Source organism: Microplitis demolitor, chromosome 4, assembly GCF_026212275.2.
Source record: "Microplitis demolitor isolate Queensland-Clemson2020A chromosome 4, iyMicDemo2.1a, whole genome shotgun sequence".
Lineage (NCBI taxonomy): Eukaryota > Metazoa > Arthropoda > Insecta > Hymenoptera > Braconidae > Microplitis > Microplitis demolitor.
In genome coordinates, this window is record NC_068548.1 from 24,159,569 (window position 1) to 24,181,152 (window position 21,584).

The following is a 21,584-nucleotide window of genomic DNA, read 5'->3' on the forward strand; positions in this document are numbered from 1 at the left end:
TTTTTTTTAAATTAAATCATATTCATAAGTAATAAATTTAAAATTTAATCATTTAGCTCTAAACAAAATAAATTTAAAAAATACATTGATTACGAGTCATAATTATTATCTGATAACTTTAATTTTTCACCACCAAAAAATAGTAATGCTTAATAGCTGATTAAATATATTATAATGATAAGTCAAGTATCACTTTTGTGTACTATGTATAAAAAAAATGTTTTCAATTTTTAAACATCAGACTGATTAGATTTATTATTTTTTAAACCTACATTGTAAAGTAATGCTTCGTAATTAGGATCTCTACCACGAAATAGTCTAAAGACTTGACTAGCGTGAACACTACCACCTAAAGAAAGAAATGTATCACGAAATCTTTTAGCTGTTTGTTTCTTTTGTTCTTCATCATCATTTTTAATTTCTTGAAAGGCACTATATACATCTGCTGCTAACATCTCTGACCAGAGATGGCTGTAATAAGCAGCGCCCCAACTACTCGTAAATATTTCACTCCAAGATGTTAGGTGAGAATCCATTTTATCAAGAGGATAAACAAAGTGTTTTTTGTATAACCGAGTAACTATTGGTACCCAAAAATCTGTTAATTCATGTAATTCAAGGTCGAGTCTTCCATAATAAAGTTCTTTACATAATCTATAGCCGGACATGTGTCTTCTCATACGTTTAATACTTGAAATTTGTTCAGGAGGTATTGTCTCATTAGTTTTGTAGTGACAAGAAATATTTTGTATTATCTCGGGTTCATATAACCAGTTTACCATAAAATTGCCGCTTATTCCAACCGCATCCCATTCAACATTTGATGTACCAGCTAACAAACTGTAATTTACTCGAGTTAAAAGATGTTGAAGAGTTTTGCCCATTTCTTTAAAAAGATATTTAACGTCATCAAATGTTAGTAGTGATGGTATAACATCGTTAACTGGTGGTTTAAAATTAAATATAAGTGCTACTAATGGTTTTTTAGATGCAAAAGTACTTTTATTTTGAATCGGTACCATCCAGCTTGCTGTTGTAGCTGATAGCATTTTACGGTCCTGTTCGTATGGATCCAAATAAAAATGGGCTATTGGTTCATCTGTTGGACCTTTTAAATCAATTACATCAAAAAATCTAACATCTTTATGCCATACATCAGGTTTTTGACCCTCAATAATACGAATACTGAATAAATTTTCAATAAATTTAAATAGCCCATTGAGAACGTGTGGAAGGGGAAAATAATTTTTTATAGTCTCATTATTATAATTTAATATAATATTTGCATATTTTCTACTCCAATAATCAATATCCCAGGCTAATAGCTCTTTATTAAATCCTTGATCTTTTGCAAATTGAGACAATTGATAAAACTCTTGTTTTTGTGCTGGATATGCCGTTTCCAATAAATTATCCATAACACGATAAATATTTTCTAAACTACCAGCAATTTTAGTTTCCATACTCAAATGAGAATATGATTTGTAACCAAGTAATTTAGCTTGTTCTATTTTATTATCACGTATATCTTCTAAAATCGAACTTGTTCTCAAATGATTATTTCCATGCATAGCTCCTCTTCCAACATATGCCTGCCAAACATTCCATCTGTAATCACGTTCTGGACAATATTTTAAAAATAAATCAACAATATCAGACTGTAGTGTTATTTTCCATGGTCCTTTTTCCCATTCATTTGGATTAACAGCTGTAAATTTTAAAAAGTCATCAGGAAATTCTTTTAAAATATTTCTATCACTTATTGTCGTTCGAAATATTGCTGTTGCAAATCTTATTGCTTTATCAAAATCAATTTTTTTAGTTGTAATTTTAGTAAGAGTATACATAAATCGATTTGTTTTATTCTTATCTAAATCTAAACCATTTAATCTACCCTCTAATGCATATTTTTTAACAATTCTCTTTTGTTCATGAGTAAGTTTGCTGTTTATTTCTTTATCAGTTTCTGCATTTTTCCAGACTTTATACAATGAGTAACTCATGTACGGCATTGTGACAACTCTAGTCATATTATTATGAATCGATTTATAAAAATGAGTTGGCATAAAACTTTGATTAGCAAGGTATAATGTATTGGCAATATTCCAGGTCGTTTGAAACCGAGAATTTGACATTTCCATTGGATTTATCACATCATTAACAATATCAACTTTAGCTTTCACTAAAAATAAAATTTAGTTACCTTTTATTATATAGTTAATTTTAATATATTATATATTTAAAATAAATTTAAAAAAACCAACTCATAATACGCTGTTCAATTTGTTGAATGTCTTGTTCGTATGCAACAGTTTCTTTGCCAACGGCAGCGATCGTACGTTCAATTGAAAATTTATTAAATTCTGGATATCCATCTTGTTTAAGTAATTGATCTTTTTCTGGTAAATCTTCGCCTATTTCTGGAAGACTAAATTTTTAATAAATTAAAAACAAAATAAAAAAAACACTTAAAAACCTAACCTATCTATTCTATACTTACAGTACTATATATCCATTATTACGACGTATTATTACTTTATTCAAATATTTACTATTTAAAATTTTTATACGCTTAGCACAAAGTGATAATGCCATTTTTTTAATTCAATGTATATTTATTTTTATAAAATTTACATTTACACTGTATTTTAGATTGCAAATAGTCATGAAAGACATGAACCAGAGCAGCCAGATGCAACCAGAGCAATCAGAGAGACAAAGACAATATATAATATTGATCTACTGATGATATTAAATACATATATGTATATATATATATATATATATACATATATCAGCTGTTGGACATTTTAATCGTAAAAAAATAAAAAAATTATATTTATAAAATTTCCACAAATTTTAAGTATCAATTATTAAGAAAAAAACAAAGTAATTAAATTTTTGTAGATTAAATAAATTTAAAAATTGATTTATAGTTATTATTGATTGAAGCTTGGAGGGGCTTTTTATAAGTAGCAAGTTATACAAGCATCGCTAATAAATAAATATATAATTTACGTGAACGCACGTGGTGTAAACATATGTGTGTATAAATTATTGTTATGTAGAATATGTTTAAAAGAGTAACTGTTGAATTAATACAAAAACGATGGTACAAAAAGCCATTGGTACGAGTGAGGTTTGCTCCGAGCCCTACAGGTAAATAGATAAAAACAAATAATAATAATAATAATAATAATAATATTAATAATAGATAATTTTATTATTTAATAATTACTACAGGTGATCTTCATTTGGGTGGTTTAAGAACGGCTTTATATAATTATTTATTTTCTCGTAAACACAATGGTAATTTTTTATTACGCATTGAAGATACCGATCAGACAAGACTACAATCTGGAGCTATGGATAATTTACTAAATAATTTAATATGGGCAGGAATAATTCCTGATGAAGATCCAGTGAGAGGTGGACCTACTGGTCCTTATATTCAATCTAAGCGTCTTGATATTTACAATGAGTATGTCAAAAAATTATTAGACAATGGTTCAGCTTATCGTTGCTTTTGTACCGAACAACGATTGAATTTATTGAGAAAAGAAGCACTTAAAGCTCGTTTAATACCCAAATACGACAATCGTTGTCGTTATCTCGATAAATCTGATGTTGATGAAAAATTAAAAAAAGGATTAGATCACTGTATTAGATTTAAATTGTCATCAGACTCATCTCAAGGATTCAAAGATCTTATTTATGGAGAAATAACATCTACAACACACCAGGAAGGTGATTTTATAATTATGAAAGCTGATGGTTATCCTACTTATCACTTTGCAAATGTTGTGGATGATTATCTTATGGAAATTTCTCATGTTTTACGTGGAGTAGAGTGGTTGGTATCTACACCAAAACATATTGAAATCTATCAGGCTTTTGGCTGGACACCCCCTCATTTTGCTCATCTTCCTCTTATTCTTAATACCGATGGTTCTAAATTATCAAAAAGACAGGGAGATATAAAAGTTGATTTTTTTAGAGATCAAGGAATATTTCCTTTACCTTTAATTAATTATATAACTCATGCTGGTGGTGGATTTTATAGAGATTCATCTATATCGTGCTATAGTTATCAACAATTAATAAAACAGGTACTAATTATTAATTATATTAGTTAAATACTTATTTGTTTTGTTTTTTCTTATCATTTATTTTTTATATATATATTTTTTTTTCTAGTTTGATATCAATAAAATAAATACTAATTCATCAAAATTGAATATTAATAATTTAATGGAATTGAATAGATTAGAAATATGTAATTTACTTAACGATGAAAACAATACAAAGTTATTAGCAGACAAAGTAAGAAAATTAGTTGTTGAAAAATTTTCAGACAGGTATAGTTATTTTTACTATTATTTTTTATTCATTAAATTTTTAATTTATTGTTATTATTATAATCATAATAACAGAATAAATGACGGTGATTTGCAATTAGATCAAGATCATATTGTTACAATATTAAATTGGGCACGAAATAGAATAAATACATTAAAAGATTTAGTTAATAAAGATTTATCATTTATATGGGTTCTTCCTCCACAAGTTATCACTTTGGAAAATTCTCGTAAGTAGAATAAACTTTATTATTTTTTAAAATAGATAATATATATTTAAGGATTTTTATATTTTTTAGAATTATTAAAAGATCTCAGTAAAGAGCTTATGAAGATAGACAATAATGATTTCCATAAAAATAATTTGAAAGTTTATTTAAAAAAATTTTCCACCAGCAATAACGTCGAGTTTACAAAATTAATGAAAATATTGAGAAGTAGTCTAAGTGGACTTGAGGTGATTATTTAAAATCATTAAGTAACATAATCTTCAACTCTTTATTTATTTATTCATTTAATGTAAATATAATAAAACTTTTAGCAAGGTCCAAGTGTAGCTGAAATGATGGAAATTTTGGGCAAAGATAAAACCCTTTATCGTTTAAATAAGCATGCGGGTGATATTTAAATATATATACTTTTTTTAAATAATAATTTTAAGTAATAAAATTAAATATACGTATACATTGTTGTTGTTGAAAGTTTTAAGAAGTTGAGTAAATAATAAAATTTTCGAGAGCTCACTTATTACATATAGTTAACAATATTTTAGCACAAAGTTTAATTGTGTAATGTGTGCATGTATCGATATGACAATAAACATTACACAGAATAATTTTGTTATACATTACATTAGTTATCACAGAATTTAAAAAGTATTGATAAGTTTCAGTCTAGTGTGTATTTCATAGAATCAGAGGCTAAAAGTTGTAAAAATATTTTAGATTTTTTTTTCTTTTTTTTTTTTTTTTTGGTTGAGATTTAAATCGATTAAGCATTTATAAAGTTAATATATTATCTTTAGTCATTTGTAGCTATGAGACGTTTCTATTTATATTATTCAACTTGTTCTTAATTATTATTATTAGTTTATTCTTACATTAAATTTGTTTTATTTTGTTTTCTTATTTTTTTTTTTCTTTTAAATTACAGTATTGCATTTATTATACTTTTATTTTTTTTATTTTTCAAAACTGTGTTTTTATACACTTGAACACAGTTTTTGATGGAATTATTATAACTAAAAGATACATAACAATTTTAGTGCAATATAAATATCTTAATACTAATTTTAAGTCTACGTGATAATTATAATTAACGTCATTTGAAATTTAATTGAAGTGTAATATAAATAATTTAAATATTTATTAACAATAAAAATTTAAAATCAGATTAACGGCTTGTTAAATCCGTAATAATAAAAAACATGAACAAGATAACCAAGACATTGCTTATTGTATTAACTTTTTATTTTAATTAACATAATAATAATAATAATAATAATAATAATAATAATAATAAGAATAAAAGAGTCATACGCTCAGTCTGAAAAATTTAGTTAACTTTTTTTTTCTTATTTTTATTTACTTTTTTTATCTTAGAAAAACATAACATTTAGAAAAATCAACAACATTTTATGATGATAATATTAATAATGTGAGTAAGGAAAAGGCAAGAGTAATATTTATCTTAAGGCTTGTATAAAGATGACCGACAAAATTTTATTTTGCAGGTAAAAAATTCATTTGGTCGATGGTTTATAAGTTTACTGTTTTTTTTTTTTTTTTTAAATGTATATATGGTAATAGAGTATTTGGCTATTACTCAACGATTATTTTTAATTTTAGTAGTAGTAAGTACGGAGGCAAATAGAGAACCTTAGAATATATTAGCATTTAAATACTAAATTTTATTCAAAACCAATACCACTGACAAAATAGTCAACTATAGTCGAATATTTTGCCGTAAATTTATTTCAGATTTAAAATTTTAATTCAATAAAAAAATGATTGAGAACAAGTTAGTTAATTAATAAAAAGTAATAAATTTAATTAGTGCTTCCCCGGCTGTATTATTCCGTCTGTGACGAAAATAAGGACACTTGAAAATTATTAAACTATATTTAAGATTAATCATTTTTAAGAACAAGTTGTTACTTATTTATTTTCATAATTGTGCAAGTTTGAGAATACAATTGAAATAAAATATCTACTGTTTCGATTCGTTGTTTATTATTATCATTTATAATTTAAAAGTCTATATTTTTTAGATTTTTTAACTATCGATTATACTATTTTAATAATTGTTGATATTTATTAATAATGTGCTTGCACTATTATTGTAAAAAATTTTAAGTACTAGTAATACCAACAGTATTGAGGAATTTATAAAAGAGGAAGCACAAAATTACCCATTTAGAAGACAATAACGTTTATAAATAAATAGATAGATATAGATTAAAATCGAACTATTAAATCAATTGACAATGAGATCATTAAAAATATAGATACGCAATCCAATAAATAACTTTCAGCTAATATTTTATAAAATACATCGACACATTTAATCAAATTTAATAAGATACGTGAAATTATTTTTCAATAAATCTATCGAATAATACTGCTTTTTTAATAATAATAATAATAATAATAATAATAATAATAATAATGATTATTATTATTACTATTATTATTATTAAAACTACTATTTGTAGATTGTAAGTGCTTGTAATTAGCGCACAGTCAATCAGCATTATATACTTAAATAATATATTAATTATTAAGATCATTAATGGCTTGTAGTATCCGTTTAACGTGACCGATTTTAACGATACCAAGTTCTTTCAAGTCACGACGTGCAAGACTTAATAATTCTCGTCCTCGGATATCATGTGAAATAAATTGCTCAGTATACTCGCCAAGTTGTAGATTTTCAAGCCACGTGCAGACATCCTGGACTCCCCAGCTCGTCACTTGATCTCGTGCCAGATGACTGCTACTACTACTGTTACTCGTACCCGATCGCCGGAACTTTAACCAAAATAAACCGCGATGACGGTTCTTCTTATCGGCCTATATATACATATATATATATAGTACATATTAATGATATTATTACTATTATTATAATTATTATTATTTTTATTCTTATTATTAAAACAAAAATGTTATATTTTGAATTTGTTTAAATTATTAGTGGTAAATTTTATAATACAGCTAACATAGACCATGCGAGTGTTGAAATATTATAAATCATTCAAATACAAATGGATAATATTGTCAGTGCATATTTAATGCCGTACTATTACGGGATAACAATAAATTTTTAAGAATTAAATAACAATCATGCTATAATAATGGTACCTGTGGATTATTTATTTATAGTATTGGTTGGTCAGGGTATTATTGTTATTTTTTTTTTTTTTTTAATTATTTTATTAATATGATTGCTAGTTGAAGAATCTATTCACTACAAAAACTACATTATGATTTATATGAGCATATTACCCAGTTTAATTCAATCGAGTACTCAGATAATCCAAATCATAGCACAGAATAATTTTAATCGATTAATAAAATTAATTATTTAATAAGATAATTATTTTTGTGTAAATACTCAATTCTTTAAAAAGTAATTTATGATAACAGTAATACTATACTCTAAAAATCCTCAATTTATTTTAAAATTATTGTTTTCGTATAAAATCTTATAAATATATTAATCATGCACTTGATGTATATATAATAATATTACTACTTTTTTTTTTAAATAATAATAATAATAAAATGTATTCACTAACAATCCATATTCTGGACATAAAAAGATTAAAAAGTTTGAATATATATTACACGAGTGTTAATTATATAGAGAATAAATAAAAAATGTAGGTTTACCTGATCATCTGCCGATGGATTTTGAAGATATACTAGACCCGTACCTGCTTCATCGAATACACATTTCTTCAATTCTTGTTCCATTGCCGCCAGTGATTGGGATAATTTATTTTCCAAATCTGAACGTATTCGCTAAATAAAACAAAATAGATTATTATTTTAATTTTTTTTTTATTATATAAAATAAAATTAAAAAAAAATTACTAACTAAAATTTGCCCCGAGTCACGAAGCAACTCGCATGATTCTTCATAAAGTTGTCTTGCACTGGATACAAGCTCCGTCACCAAAGGTCTTAAGCTCGGCTATTGAAAGAATAAAAAAAAACAATAATAATAAATAAGTAAATGTATATATAAGACTATTAATACATAAATAAATAAATAAATAAAGGTACCCCTTGAATAATTTTTCCATCTGGATGAACTTTCTCCAAATTAACAGCGGTTCGATCTGCAATCTGATAAAGATCCGGTTCAAAACTTGGATGTGATATGGTGAGTAATTTAACCCATTTAACAAGCGTTGTAATAACTTCAATTAAACCAAGTAAAATGTTTAATTCCTCTTCATATAATTGTATTGGTTTGATATCACCCAGTGTGTAAGATCGTGGCTGAACTATATTATTAGTTAACGAAGATGACGATTGAGATACGTTGGTAGATGTATTGTTACGTTGTTTCTCTTCCCATGTCCGCAGTGATGTTTCTAAAGCCTGTTTAAAATATAATAATTATTAAGATATAAGTCATTACAATATTTATATCTTTATCTTATTTATTAAATAAATTGTACGTACCCTATTTCGATAGAGCATTTGCATACGATTTTTATGAATTATTCTAATGATTCCCGGTGGTTGGATCCAAGCTTCACCGTCAACCTGTATTGGTACCCCTTCATCACCCAATATATTTATTTGAATTGATTGACATTGGGCAATACGATGATGCTGTAAATTTATTAATCTAGAAGCAGCCATTTGTACTGAACCAAAAACTGCAACAACTTCCAATATACGATCGTCAAATGATGGAGCCAAAAATAAATCACCCTCTTTGGTACCTCCCCAAAAATTAGTACCTCCCATAAAACTTGGAATATTTAAAACAACAATACCCTGAAGTGAGGGTAAAGGTATACGTTGACCATCACACTCAAGTTGAACTCGTTGCTCAAGATTTTTATAAGTTTTTTGTAACCACTGTTTTGATCCAAGTACTCCATACCACATATAATTTTTAGCACGTGATCTACATTTTTCAGGATGCTCTTCACGTTTATGATGAAAATCAAGACTTATTTTAGCATCAATACCTATTCCAAAGTAATTATTCATGACACAACGTTCAAAATATCCCTCCATTAATGTTTCATCTGGATCCATTAATGGTGATACAGCTGCACAGAGTGCATCAGCATTTGCAAGTAATGCTTGGCTAATAAATCCAGCACCTCCTCCGATATTTGGCCACGTTGGTAATTGTACCAGTGGATTTATTATTGGTAATTTTTTAATATCTTCAGATGTTTTATCAATTGACTTGGCCCGATCATGTCGTAAGCTTATATTTGAACCTCCCAGTTTTGCTGCAGTTGCTGCCAAAGATCCAACTTCGGATGGTTTTATCAAACTACCACAGCTTATACGCCGTGTTGCTTGAGGTGAAAATCCAAGTTCCGGTAATAACTCTACACTCAATTTTTCCATGCTACCTGTGTGACGTCTTAAACCAGATTTTTTTTTTTTTTTTTTATTATCATTATCATAATTATAATAATTATCATTATTATCATCGTTATCATCATCATCGTCATCATCATCATCAGCATCATTATTATCATCATCTTCTTCGTATTGGCTATCAATAGATATTGATGGACTTGGTGGATCAACAATTACATTTATTTCGTGAGGAAAATGAATTTTATTTTCATTGGATTTATTAACTGTATCAGCTGTTAAAGTAAAACAACAAACCGGATTCAATAAATCTGTTTTATTAATCTCTGTATTATCAAAAGTTATAACGGGTATTTGTGATTTATTATTATATATTTTTTGGTTTTGAGATTTATCATCTTTTAAAAGAGTTGTAATATATCTAGATGGTCTTTTAAATGATTTTCGTGCAATATCACTTCCTTCAACAAATTGTGCCAAACTACAATATTTTTTTGGTTTATCACTTTGATCTGTTTCAATACACTCACGTACTGAATCATACTTTTCTCCAAGCATTGTACTAATTAAATCCTGACCAAGTGAACTCAAATCATCAATCATACTTTCGGAATTTTGAATATCGGAATTTTCTGGTGAATCAATATGTCCTATTTCTGATAATTCTGATTGTTTTGTTGAATCAAGAATATCACTATCTGTATTACCTGAAAGGTGTTAGATAAATCATCCAAATAAAATTTATAAATAATAATAATAAATAATTTAATATTATAATAATTATTACCAATTTCACTCTCACTGTGTTTAATAGTATAACTTTTTGAATCCAAAGTCTCGGAAATAAGACTATCTGTACTGGCAATACTATTACTGCAGCTACTTTTAGATAATTGATGAGTTTCTATATCATAATCTGATCGATGAACAAAGGCATTTGATATATTTATAATATCTGAATCTGGAGATATTAATGCATCCTGTATTGTAGTATCATCAGACTTTGAGCTTGTATCTAATGTTGTACTTGTTACAGTAACTTGAATATCTGTCGGAGTATTGACTTTACTTGTTGATGTTAATTCTGAGGATTTAAATTCATCCAAAACAGATATAGTTTTTTTAACTGTTGTTTCATCATTACCAGAAAAACTAACAGATCTATTTAATTTTGAAATAACATATTATTAATAAATAATTAATTTAAATTAATATAAAATATAGAATATAAATATAATATTACTCTTTATTTATATTGTAACTATTTCTACGGCTATCAGCAAATCCATCAGGTGCAGGAAGTGTAAGTAATTCATCAACTTGTGAATCTCTTCTTAAATCAGGCATTGGACTTAAAGATGTCAAATTTGGAGTAGGACTAGGACACGAAGAAATATCAAATGAACTTGCTGAGGAAACAACAATTGATTGTCCAATAGACGAATTACTCTCACATTGTTTCAATACATGAGAAGGATTAATATGAAGATGAGTGTTTACCAGTTTATCATCATTTATATTCCATGAATTAGATAATCCTTGTTCATCGTAATCTTTTGAATTAATAGCTAAATTTGATGATAATTTATTTATTAATTTACCAGTTGAATTTTTTTGTTTATTAATAACTATTTCAGTTTGCTCAACAAGCTGTCTAATAGCTCGTTTTAAGCTATTTGCTCGTGCCATTACTGCATCTCTCTCAATAGGATTTTTATTTTTACGCACTTGTTTTAAATTTTTTATGTCTTTTTCTGGTTTTTCTAGTACTCCTTTTTCTAAATTTTTCATACACGATTGATTATCAGCGATTGTAAATTTTACATCATCATTTACCATTTCCACAATATTATCATGATAATCAAGTGTCTGCAATAATGAATCCAATTTTTCTTCAAGAACAACGCATTTATTTTCAAGTATTTCATCACCAATATTAAAACTAGTTTCCAATATACGAGAAGCAAATTCTTTAATTGTTTCGCAAAGTACTCTAAAAAATTACATATTAAAACAGTTAATAATTAAATATAAAAAATGAATAAAACGTTTTTATTAATTTTTGTTTTCTTACTTTGCACTAGACACAATAATTGTATTCTGATCAGCATGTAAAATATTTTTTATATGAAAAATAACATTATCTTCATACTGTTGAACCATTGATAGATTTAAATTTAAATCGTTATTTTGATTTGAAGATAACTTTGAACATGATAATGATATACTACGTTCAAATGTCATAATACTCCAACGATCAAGCATTTTTGTTCCTGCTTTTTCGTATTTTTCCAATAATTGTGGTAAATGTGTATCGTCATCACAAGACGCACCCCATCCAAGTACTCGAGCAAGATCATTTCCAGTTCCCAACGGTAACACTCCCACTTGGCATTGTTTCTAATAACATAATAAATTTTTAAAATTATTATTTATTTTATAATAATATGATAAAAAAAATATTTGATGCATTGGATAAAATAATAATAATAAATAAATAAAAGTTTATATAATATTATCGTTTATCGATTTTAAACTATCAAGTTGCCAGATAAATGCCATGGTTAAAATAGCCGATTGCGTAAATGAAAAATGGCTATTAGTGCAGATCATTAGAAATAAAATAGGTTTTTATAAAATTAAAAACAGAACAAGAGAACAAAAAAAAACGAGTAGTAGTAATTAGTAAATAGAATATAAAATTATACTGTGTATATTTATACGATAAAAGTACATAAAAACGATCGTTGTGCATTTACTACAATTACTCACGTGCATTCCTAACCGATCGATCTCTGAAAGGACCCAACCGACAGACCCATCTCCACTGCACACCAGAATCCGGAAAGGGTCGAAATGTCGAAACAATCTTAGCCTGTTTTGTTTTACATATCAACTTGAACTTTTTTTTTCTTTTTTTATTTTATGTACAAAAAAAATTTTAATAATTAAATATAATTTAATTAAAATAAATCTGTTTATTTGGTAAGTTAAAATGATGGATTATTTAAACGCGTTTTTAATTTTTCCTACAAGTTTTTGAATGATTGCATTTATATTTTATTATTCTGTCTCATGCATTATTAAATTAACTATATAATAATTATTAAAGTGTAATTCTTGATGACTCTTAATTAAAAATAAAAATATTTACCCTGGTCCAGGACCACCCTTTATAAGATCAAATACTTGGGCGGGATTCAATAATTGTTTGAATCTTTTGAGAAACTTAATGCCCTGATTATCACCAGATTTACTATTTACAAATACTAACAGTGGGCTACATCCAACAGGTCTCACAGCTTCCCATGCTTCATCACTTCCTATTTATTTAATAACAAAAATAAAATTTTATATCATTATTATTATTATTATTTTATCAGTAATAATACTAAAAATAAAAAATGAATTAATGATTACCTATACTATGCAATGCTATAGGAGGCACTACGCTTAATTTAGCAGGTCCAAGAGGACATACACAACTAATTAATGGTCTACATGCCGTATGAACTGTTACTCTACACCATAAGCATCTCCAATCTTGAAGTCTGTCAATTATTATTAATTTAATTATCTTATTTTCTTAAATAATATAATATGTCAGGTAAAATTTTAGGGTTTTTAATAATAATAATAATAATAATAATAATAATAATAATAATAATAATAATAATAAAAAGATGATGAAAAATAAAAAAAACAAGATTTTACCGTAGTACAGAACCCGATGTTTTGTCACAGACAGCACATTTTGAAGAAACTGGCAAATTTCCTTCCAACCACTGATGGGGCATCTGAATATTTCCATCTTGATCTTCGATAATATCTTTTCCAATAGATGATAGTGTAGTCCATTTGCAATTATTTATTGCTTTTTGACAACATCTTTTATGTACTTTGTATTTACATATTTCACAACTGAGACCATGAGACGTCACTCCTTAATTTAAAAAAAAAAAAAAAAAAAAAAAAATAGCAGAAAATTATTATTTTAAATAATAATAATAATAAAATTACCATATAGTGCATCTCGACAAACATTGCAGTATGTTGGCCTAGCATGACTGGTAGCATACCACTGATGATCACCACCAAGAAATTCACTAGCTCCAGGTTCACTGGCAGCTCTACAGTCACCAGCATTTCTCATACCGTTTAACCAGTCCTCCATTTAATCTCTCTCTTTTTTATTATTGCTTTCACTACTAAAAATACCAATAATCCAATTGCTGTCACTAACCTATAGTTTAAAAAATTCAATAAATAAATAAATAAGTATATATATATAATATAATATTTTTCAATTCCCCGGTCTCTATTGTTATTTTATCAGTATGTTGACACATAACCTTTGTTTAACAATAAACTCCTCATATATTTTACATAAGTACAACATTATTTTTTATATTACTTATTATTATTATTATTATTATTGTATATACCTTGCTATTTGCTTGTGTACCGTGACCGCTGTTTTTTTTTTCGTGACATTTCAAACTTTTAATATTTTATCCAGGTAATCATTATTTTTTTCAACATTTATTATTAATTTTTTTTATGGTTTATTGTGTGTATGCGTAAGAGTAAGAAGTATATAATAATAATAATAATAAATAATATATCGCTGCCATTGTCTGGTTTATAATAATATGACTAAATAGATTTAGTATTTTTATGTGTTGTATGTGTACAGTATATTGATGCCATAGGTAGTCTTGGGTAGCCCAGGCATTAATGGGTGATGGTGGTACATATCATAAATACACCCCATATTTTTTATTCATGATTATGCATTAACTACATGTAGTTTAGTTTTATTGAAATTTACGTTTTATACTTGATTATTATTATTATAAATGTCACTATTGTTAAAAGACAGTAAGTAAAATTTTAAATGATAACTAATCATCATTTATCTATTTTTACAGTAGCTAAGTACTTAATTTTTTTTTGTTATGGACTAAATTAAACTCACAATTTGAATAATAATTGGAGTTAAAAATATAAAAGTGTCAGACGTAGAGAAACTTTATTAATAGCGTGACCTTTATAAATTTTTTATTATACGGTAACAACTAAATAAAGAACATGTTCAAGTACAGTAAATAGAAAAAGTAAATAGAGGAATAAAGAAAAAAAAAAAAAGTATCAGTTATATTATATGAAACATGAAATTTATGAGAAATAATAAAGCAGCCTCTTTAGCTCAGTGGTAGAGCACTGGTCTCGTAAACCAGGGGTCGTGAGTTCAAACCTCACAGGAGGCATCAGCAAATTCATTTTTTTTTTTTTCTTTATCTTATAATTATAAACATATTGATAAATAAATATGAATATTTGTTTGTTTTTTATTTAAAATAGTTAAAATTATTACTCACCAGTTAATAGAGAGACCGTGTTAAAGTTTTAACTGATATATATCTTGATTCTTAATTAATGTTTTTTTACTTATTTAAATAAAATATTTATTTATTTATGATTGTCAAAGGATTTATTTATTGCTTTATTTTATTTTTGATTGTTTAAATAATGGAGTAAATAACGAGCAAAACTGAAGAATAGATGCTGGTTTTTTGATAATAATCGTGTCATCTATCATTTGTCTTGTTTTTATCGTGGTGTCAAAAAAATTCTATTCTTATCGCCTGACTATGATTTATGTATCGTGACCCAAACTCGTGATTCCGTAAAAAAAAAAATCTACGACTACTCATTTGGGTCATGATTCGCCCGTGTTTGACCTAGACTCCCGCTCATCAAGTTCCTTCTTCTTGCTACCACGCACTCTCGTGACCCCGTAATAATAATAATTAGTTCACGAACTTGAAAAATTTCATTAAAAATAATTTTCCCATCAACTTTATATACTAAATCATGCTTTTTTTTTTTTAATCTACAAAAATAAAAAAAAATAAAAATAACGTGACACCTGGTACACTAAGGTAATTTAATAGACAAAAAAAAAGATATAAATCTAATAACAATTATTAAAAAATGATATTAATAATTTTGTCAATTGGTAGGGCTAAACTTGAGCTCTGGGTTAACAACCATGACAAACCATGGATAACCATGGACAACCAGCTTAAACTCTACTGAGTATGTCCATATATGTATCTGCGAACAACCAGCAACGAACGACTATTCGGATCGACTGTACACGTCTGACTACTCTAACTACTCGTACTACTCGTACTCAGTCGTGTATTGGGGAGATTGAGGAGATTGGGGATGAAACTCGGAGGAATCGAGCAACAACTAAACAACGATGCTGAGCATGACGAGTATGACGAATATAAGCTGAGCAAATTAAACAAAAGTGAGTACATTGAGAGTAAAATAGAGAAGCTAACTCAAGATCCTTAAAATATACTTTTAGTATTCTCAATATTCTCAATATTTTCAGCATTCTTGGTATATAGCTCTCAAACCATTATATCTAGTTCTATCCCTGATATCCTCCCTTGTTATCAGAGCAATCCACTCCCAGTTTTACTCCCACCTAGCATCTATAAGCATCCCTTTGGTGTTTGCTCCTCTTCGCTCCTCCTTGCTCATTCTCGGTCACCCTCGTTTTCCTCTTTTGTTATTATCATCATTATTATTATTATTAATTTTTATTTATTTATTTAATGTTTTTTTCAGGTCATCTAGTTTTTCTTTAAACTCATTTCTTCTGTCCTGTTTATTATCATTGCTAATACAATATTGTTATATCAAACATTCACACACGTACCCAAATCTATTTGTTAAATTTTACAACAAATTCTTCATTTTTGTAATACATGTTTAATTTTTTATTAATATTTATATTATTCTCTATATCACATTTTTTTTTTATTTCATATCGTCATTTAAATTCTGTTCATGTAGCGGATTGATTGTTTTGCCATAAAATTGTTATTATTTTTTTATATAAAAAATAAAAAATATAATAAAATAAATTTTTCTTTCTGTAAAAAAAAAAAAAAAAAGAAAAAAAACAATATTAATTTGAGATAGTGATGAGCTGACCTGAGTAATTTTCTATAGATGCTGGACATGCGCAAGTATATTTTAATCGATAGGCCTACAAGCAGAAAAAAAAAATAATAACAATAAATACAAAACAAAAATATAATATAAAAAACATAAATAAATGAATAAATAAATAAAAACTAGGAAATGACGTTAAAGATTATTTTATGTACATATATGGGACTCGATTGGCGCATAATAAAATAAGTACAAATGTATAGAGAATATACTAGACTATTTGTGTATTGTTTTAGTGATGATGTATGACAATCAGTTGATAAAACTATGAATAACGTCACACTGACATCCTTCAGCTACATTATACATTACTGAATAAAAATTTATGCCTATTGTAAACTTAAAACACAATTATTCCTCTTCAAAGATATTATAACATATGCGTTTCATGGTCATCTGATACCATCAATTATAAATAATATATCTATGCTATTTCTCTCATTCTTCACTTAATAATGATAATAATAATAATAATAACAATAATAATAATAATAATAATAATAATAATAATAATAATAATAATAAAGAAACATATTGTTGTTTTTTTTTTAATTGATGATTGTATATTTACAAAAAACTATAATACTTAAGCATTTACAGTTAGTTTTATATTTGTTTATCGGTCTTTCAATTTATTTAAGAATAAAGTTGTGGCATTATCAATAAAATAACAAAAGTTATAAAATATCACTTTATAATTTAATTCAGGTATATAGTAAAAAAAAAAAATAATAATAATAATAATAATAAAAGTCTACAGGATTATTAACTGGCACAGCAACAAATTATTTTTTTTTTTCGCTTTCTTGGCTGATTGTTTTTTCCAAACTTTTTGCTAATTGGAATTTTCAAAAGACTGTCGTTATATAAAACTGTTGAATTTATTGTATCATAACTTGTATTGCTGCGCCCTAGAAGAATATTATTATGATTATTATTATTATTATTATTATTATGATATTGTTGTTTGTTTATGTCAATAATCTTGAGGTTATTATTTAAACCGTGAGTATTTTTTTTTTGTGATAGTCTTGTCAATGATGAATGAATTTGACAAATTAAATTTATAGAATTTGAATCCTTGGTGATTATAGAAGACAATTGAGGAGAGACGTAAAAGTAAATTTTACGTAGCAACTTATTAGTTATGTTAAATTTAAAATTTATTTGAGCGTAGTAAGCTAATAATTGATTATGAAATAATATTTTTAGCTTTGGATGATTACAATGTAAATTATTTAAATCCAATAAAGACTCAAAGTGTCACTTTGATGCTGAAAAACTTTTTTCCCCTTGCCGACGATGTTGATAGGTAAGAGGTGCCACAAGACTGCTGTCTTCACTTTTATAATGCTCATTAAAATCAAGTCTTACGCTGAGTAATTGGAGAGAAACATCCTCAGCAGAGGCAAGCATAAGAAGAAATTTTTTTACACGATCTTGATATGTCCGTGACAAAACTCTAAGTTGTCTTGAAAGTGTCGTAAGATATTTTGTAAAGGCATTCTGTCTTTCAGTACTTTCAGCGTCTATTGAGTTTGTTTTACCCCAACTTTTTGTTTTCTCACTTGTTATTTCAATAAATTTATTACTACTGACTCGAGCCTCATACTCTTGTGTTGCTCGGGCAAGAAATGTTTCCTCCAAATTTTCAAGATCCAATATCGGTCCATAAACAGAACGTAAATGATTCATAAGCTCCTGAGAATTTTCATCTAATAAAGTTCCATGTCTTACTGATTCAACAAAATTATTGTGTGCAATAATAATGTCATCAAGTGAGGCTGCTTGTCGTAAATTTTTAGCAAATACTTCCCATGAACATTCAATGACTTCAAATAAAAAATAATACTGCATTTGATGTACCAAATGTACCATACTACTTGTTATTAAATGAATATGATTTTGAATTGGCAATATTTCAGGCATTTTTCTTAATATTTTTGCAGATGTTATTTGATGTTTCCATATTGTCGATAAAATTGATTCCATCCGTTTTGCTCGCCACAATGAAAAAAATACTGTTCTATACGTTTGTCTGCATGGCTCTAATATCTATAAAAATAAAAGAAAAAAAAAAAAAAAAAAAAAACGATTCATATAATAAATACTATTTTTATGATAATAATAATAATAATATTCTTACGGTTCCAATAGGTCCATCGACATTATAATCAAGAATAAATACATCCCAGCCAGTTTCTTTATCAGAAGGTGTCAATAATCTTACATCAAGTCGCCGTTGAACATCAAGATCTTCAGCTTTGGTACATGTTGCCCGAATAGCTGTTTCTAATATTGATGATAAATTATGGGGATAGAGTGAATTTGCTGGTTTAGCTAATTCTGGTTCTATCAAATGCATTAAATGTTGGATAAAATGACCCTGACCAAGCAAAAGATATCCTTTTATACCTTGTAAATGATCAATTAGCTGACACTGTTTTGTCAACATTTCAACAACTCTGGTTGAATTTTCTTTATAAGCAGCGTCCATCATCATCTGAAGTGGACCGTCAGGATCCATATTGAAAAATGCTTCAACATTAGATTTATCTGTATCGTCAATTAGCATATCAGCATGACGACTGTAAATAGCGGTCGAATCTTTACACACTTGTCTTAAAAAATTAATACTTTTTCCGGTACCAAGAATTTTTTTAGCTTGTGATTTAGGAATAAAAGTTGGTAACATATTGTCTCTTACATGATATTTTTCATGCCACATTCTATCACCCATAACATCAGTTCTTGCTTCAATAAAAAATTCTTGAAAAGGATCATCCAACTCACCATCATTTATCCAACGAATCAACATATTATAAAGTGGTTCACAAACACTTGACAATATTCGATTTACTAATTTTTTAACTTTTGGATCACCATGATGACTAAATTCATATACTGCAGATGCTAAAGCTCCACCTTTTTCATTTTGACATGCTCTGACAATTATTCCTAGCCATTTAAAATTTTCAAGTGGATCAAATGCCCATAAATGAAGATGAGAAAGCGTCACTGTTTCACCACAATCAATTCCTCCCATACAATTACTATTACTACTACTACTATAATTACTATTGCTATTATTTTTATTATTATTATTATTATTATTATTACTGTTTGTTCTATTAACTTGCTCTTGTATTATAGCAATAAATCTATAATATTCAGATAATTCTTTATGAAAAGAAGCAACAAAACTATCAGCAACTCTTCCCGCCCCAGCCATTGACATTCTCTCTAATCCTTTTCTTACAACATTATGTAAATAACCTAATTCACTTAATCTCAATACACTTTGTTTATGTGATCTGTTTATTTCAACACTTGAATCCAATTGAAATCCATAATTTGAATCTAATTTAAGAATTTTTCCTTCAATACCTTGAAACGAATAAATTAAATCTTGTACTAAAACACTTTCAGATATATTATGTTGATTAATAAATATCTTGCTCGAGTTATTTTCTCTTGTTGTTTTTTCGGCACAACTTGAATAATTTTGTGTATTTAATGATACTATTTGTTCTTGTGAGTTTGATTGTCTATCAACTACAACAACAACAACAACACCAAAAATAATAATTAAATAATTTTATAATACTAATAATAATAATAATAATAATAATAATGATATAAAAAAATAATTACCACTCGTAGAAGGTGCTAAAGAAAGTCCTAATCTCATGTCATGGAATGAATATTTATCTTTAACTTGATTTGTTTGATTGCTCATATTTAATAAAAATATCAATATTCCTACTTTGTTTTTCAGTGACTGAAATATATTTAAAATAATTATATTATATTAAAACATACATAGAAAAAAGAAAATATATACCTTATCTTTGATATCATTGTGAAGCTTGTCAAAATGATTACAGTCCCTGGATGACAACTTGCTTTTTATTTCATTGGCAGTAGTAATTTCATCTTGACCAAATGAATCAACGCCTTGAGCAGATGACAATATACCCAAAGAAATTCTCATTAACCGCCTTATAACTTCTGTAATTAAATAAATATTATTGTTGTTATTATTATTATTATTATTAATTATCAATAAATATTAATAAAGATATAATAATTATAATCTTAACCTGATTTTTGTTGCTGGCCGCATACTGAAATGATTAATTTCTGTACCAGATCAGCAACAGTTTCAGCTTCATTTACACTCATTTTGAATAATTCATTTATTTTTATAAATATTAAAAAACTTATTATTTCAATCGATTGCTACAATAAAATATTTAGTTTTTTTCGTTTAATAACACAACATGATATTGTACAATATGATATAGGTATATTTCCTTGATGTTTTATTGTTGATAGGTAGATGTCTCTATGACACAATCCTGGTGATTTTTATAATAGCAGGAATTTTTTAATTTTCCAGCAGACGGTATTATATTTTATATATCACCTTTGATATGATATATAATATTTAAATTATATGAAAATATTTGTATTTGAAAGCTGTATAAAATTTCATTTCTCAAAAATTTTATGTAGGCTAAAAAGATTAAAAAAAAAAAAAATTATCTTTTAATCAACAGAGTATGGCGTGCAAAAAGTATGAAGAATAAATTAGGGGATTGAATAT

General features: G+C 26.7%; 4 protein-coding genes, 1 long non-coding RNA gene and 1 other non-coding gene across 9 annotated transcripts; 3 read left to right on the forward strand and 3 right to left on the reverse strand.

The window, feature by feature from the left end:
* Positions 1-45: 45 nt before the first annotated feature.
* On the reverse strand, positions 46-2,704 carry LOC106693047 (uncharacterized). Its single transcript, XM_008560967.3, has 3 exons — positions 2,501-2,704; positions 2,265-2,428; positions 46-2,182 (listed from the first exon to the last, which is right to left on the reverse strand). Exons 1-3 carry the CDS (start codon positions 2,593-2,595, stop codon positions 231-233), a joined length of 2,211 nt encoding a protein of 736 aa, XP_008559189.1. The 5' UTR covers positions 2,596-2,704; the 3' UTR covers positions 46-230.
* A 111-nt stretch (positions 2,705-2,815) lies between these two features.
* LOC103578811 (probable glutamate--tRNA ligase, mitochondrial) lies at positions 2,816-5,105 on the forward strand. The gene is made up of 6 exons (XM_014444405.2): positions 2,816-3,159; positions 3,244-4,109; positions 4,198-4,358; positions 4,434-4,588; positions 4,658-4,815; positions 4,900-5,105. Exons 1-6 carry the CDS (start codon positions 3,072-3,074, stop codon positions 4,984-4,986), a joined length of 1,515 nt encoding a protein of 504 aa, XP_014299891.1. The 5' UTR covers positions 2,816-3,071; the 3' UTR covers positions 4,987-5,105.
* Positions 5,106-5,903: 798 nt separating this feature from the next.
* LOC103578812 (diacylglycerol kinase eta) lies at positions 5,904-14,801 on the reverse strand. Of its 4 annotated transcripts, none has more exons than XM_053738073.1 (14): positions 14,383-14,801; positions 13,958-14,180; positions 13,652-13,880; positions 13,358-13,488; positions 13,092-13,260; positions 12,710-12,812; positions 12,012-12,337; positions 11,181-11,930; positions 10,725-11,098; positions 9,053-10,635; positions 8,648-8,968; positions 8,460-8,555; positions 8,252-8,383; positions 5,904-7,429 (listed from the first exon to the last, which is right to left on the reverse strand). In XM_053738073.1, the coding sequence occupies exons 2-14, from the start codon at positions 14,109-14,111 to the stop codon at positions 7,130-7,132; spliced, it is 4,668 nt and encodes a 1,555-aa protein (XP_053594048.1). In that variant the 5' UTR covers positions 14,112-14,180; positions 14,383-14,801; the 3' UTR covers positions 5,904-7,129. The 4 variants fall into 4 exon arrangements, with proteins under 4 accessions (XP_053594048.1, XP_053594046.1, XP_053594049.1 ...); XM_053738071.1 differs by having other exon boundaries at positions 9,053-10,644; XM_053738074.1 differs by having other exon boundaries at positions 5,904-7,387; positions 9,053-10,644; positions 14,383-14,470.
* Positions 14,367-16,872, forward strand: LOC103578780 (uncharacterized). The gene is made up of 3 exons (XR_549478.3): positions 14,367-14,456; positions 15,964-16,259; positions 16,586-16,872. It is a non-coding gene; the product is annotated as an uncharacterized LOC103578780 (long non-coding RNA).
* On the forward strand, positions 15,136-15,207 carry Trnat-cgu (transfer RNA threonine (anticodon CGU)). Its single transcript has one exon. It is a non-coding gene; the product is annotated as a tRNA-Thr (tRNA).
* Positions 16,873-17,603: 731 nt separating the features above from the next.
* On the reverse strand, positions 17,604-21,276 carry LOC103578782 (gamma-tubulin complex component 3 homolog). Its single transcript, XM_053738075.1, has 5 exons — positions 21,079-21,276; positions 20,820-20,986; positions 20,630-20,756; positions 19,122-20,530; positions 17,604-19,030 (listed from the first exon to the last, which is right to left on the reverse strand). The coding sequence occupies exons 1-5, from the start codon at positions 21,158-21,160 to the stop codon at positions 18,239-18,241; spliced, it is 2,577 nt and encodes an 858-aa protein (XP_053594050.1). The 5' UTR covers positions 21,161-21,276; the 3' UTR covers positions 17,604-18,238.
* Positions 21,277-21,584: the final 308 nt, after the last annotated feature.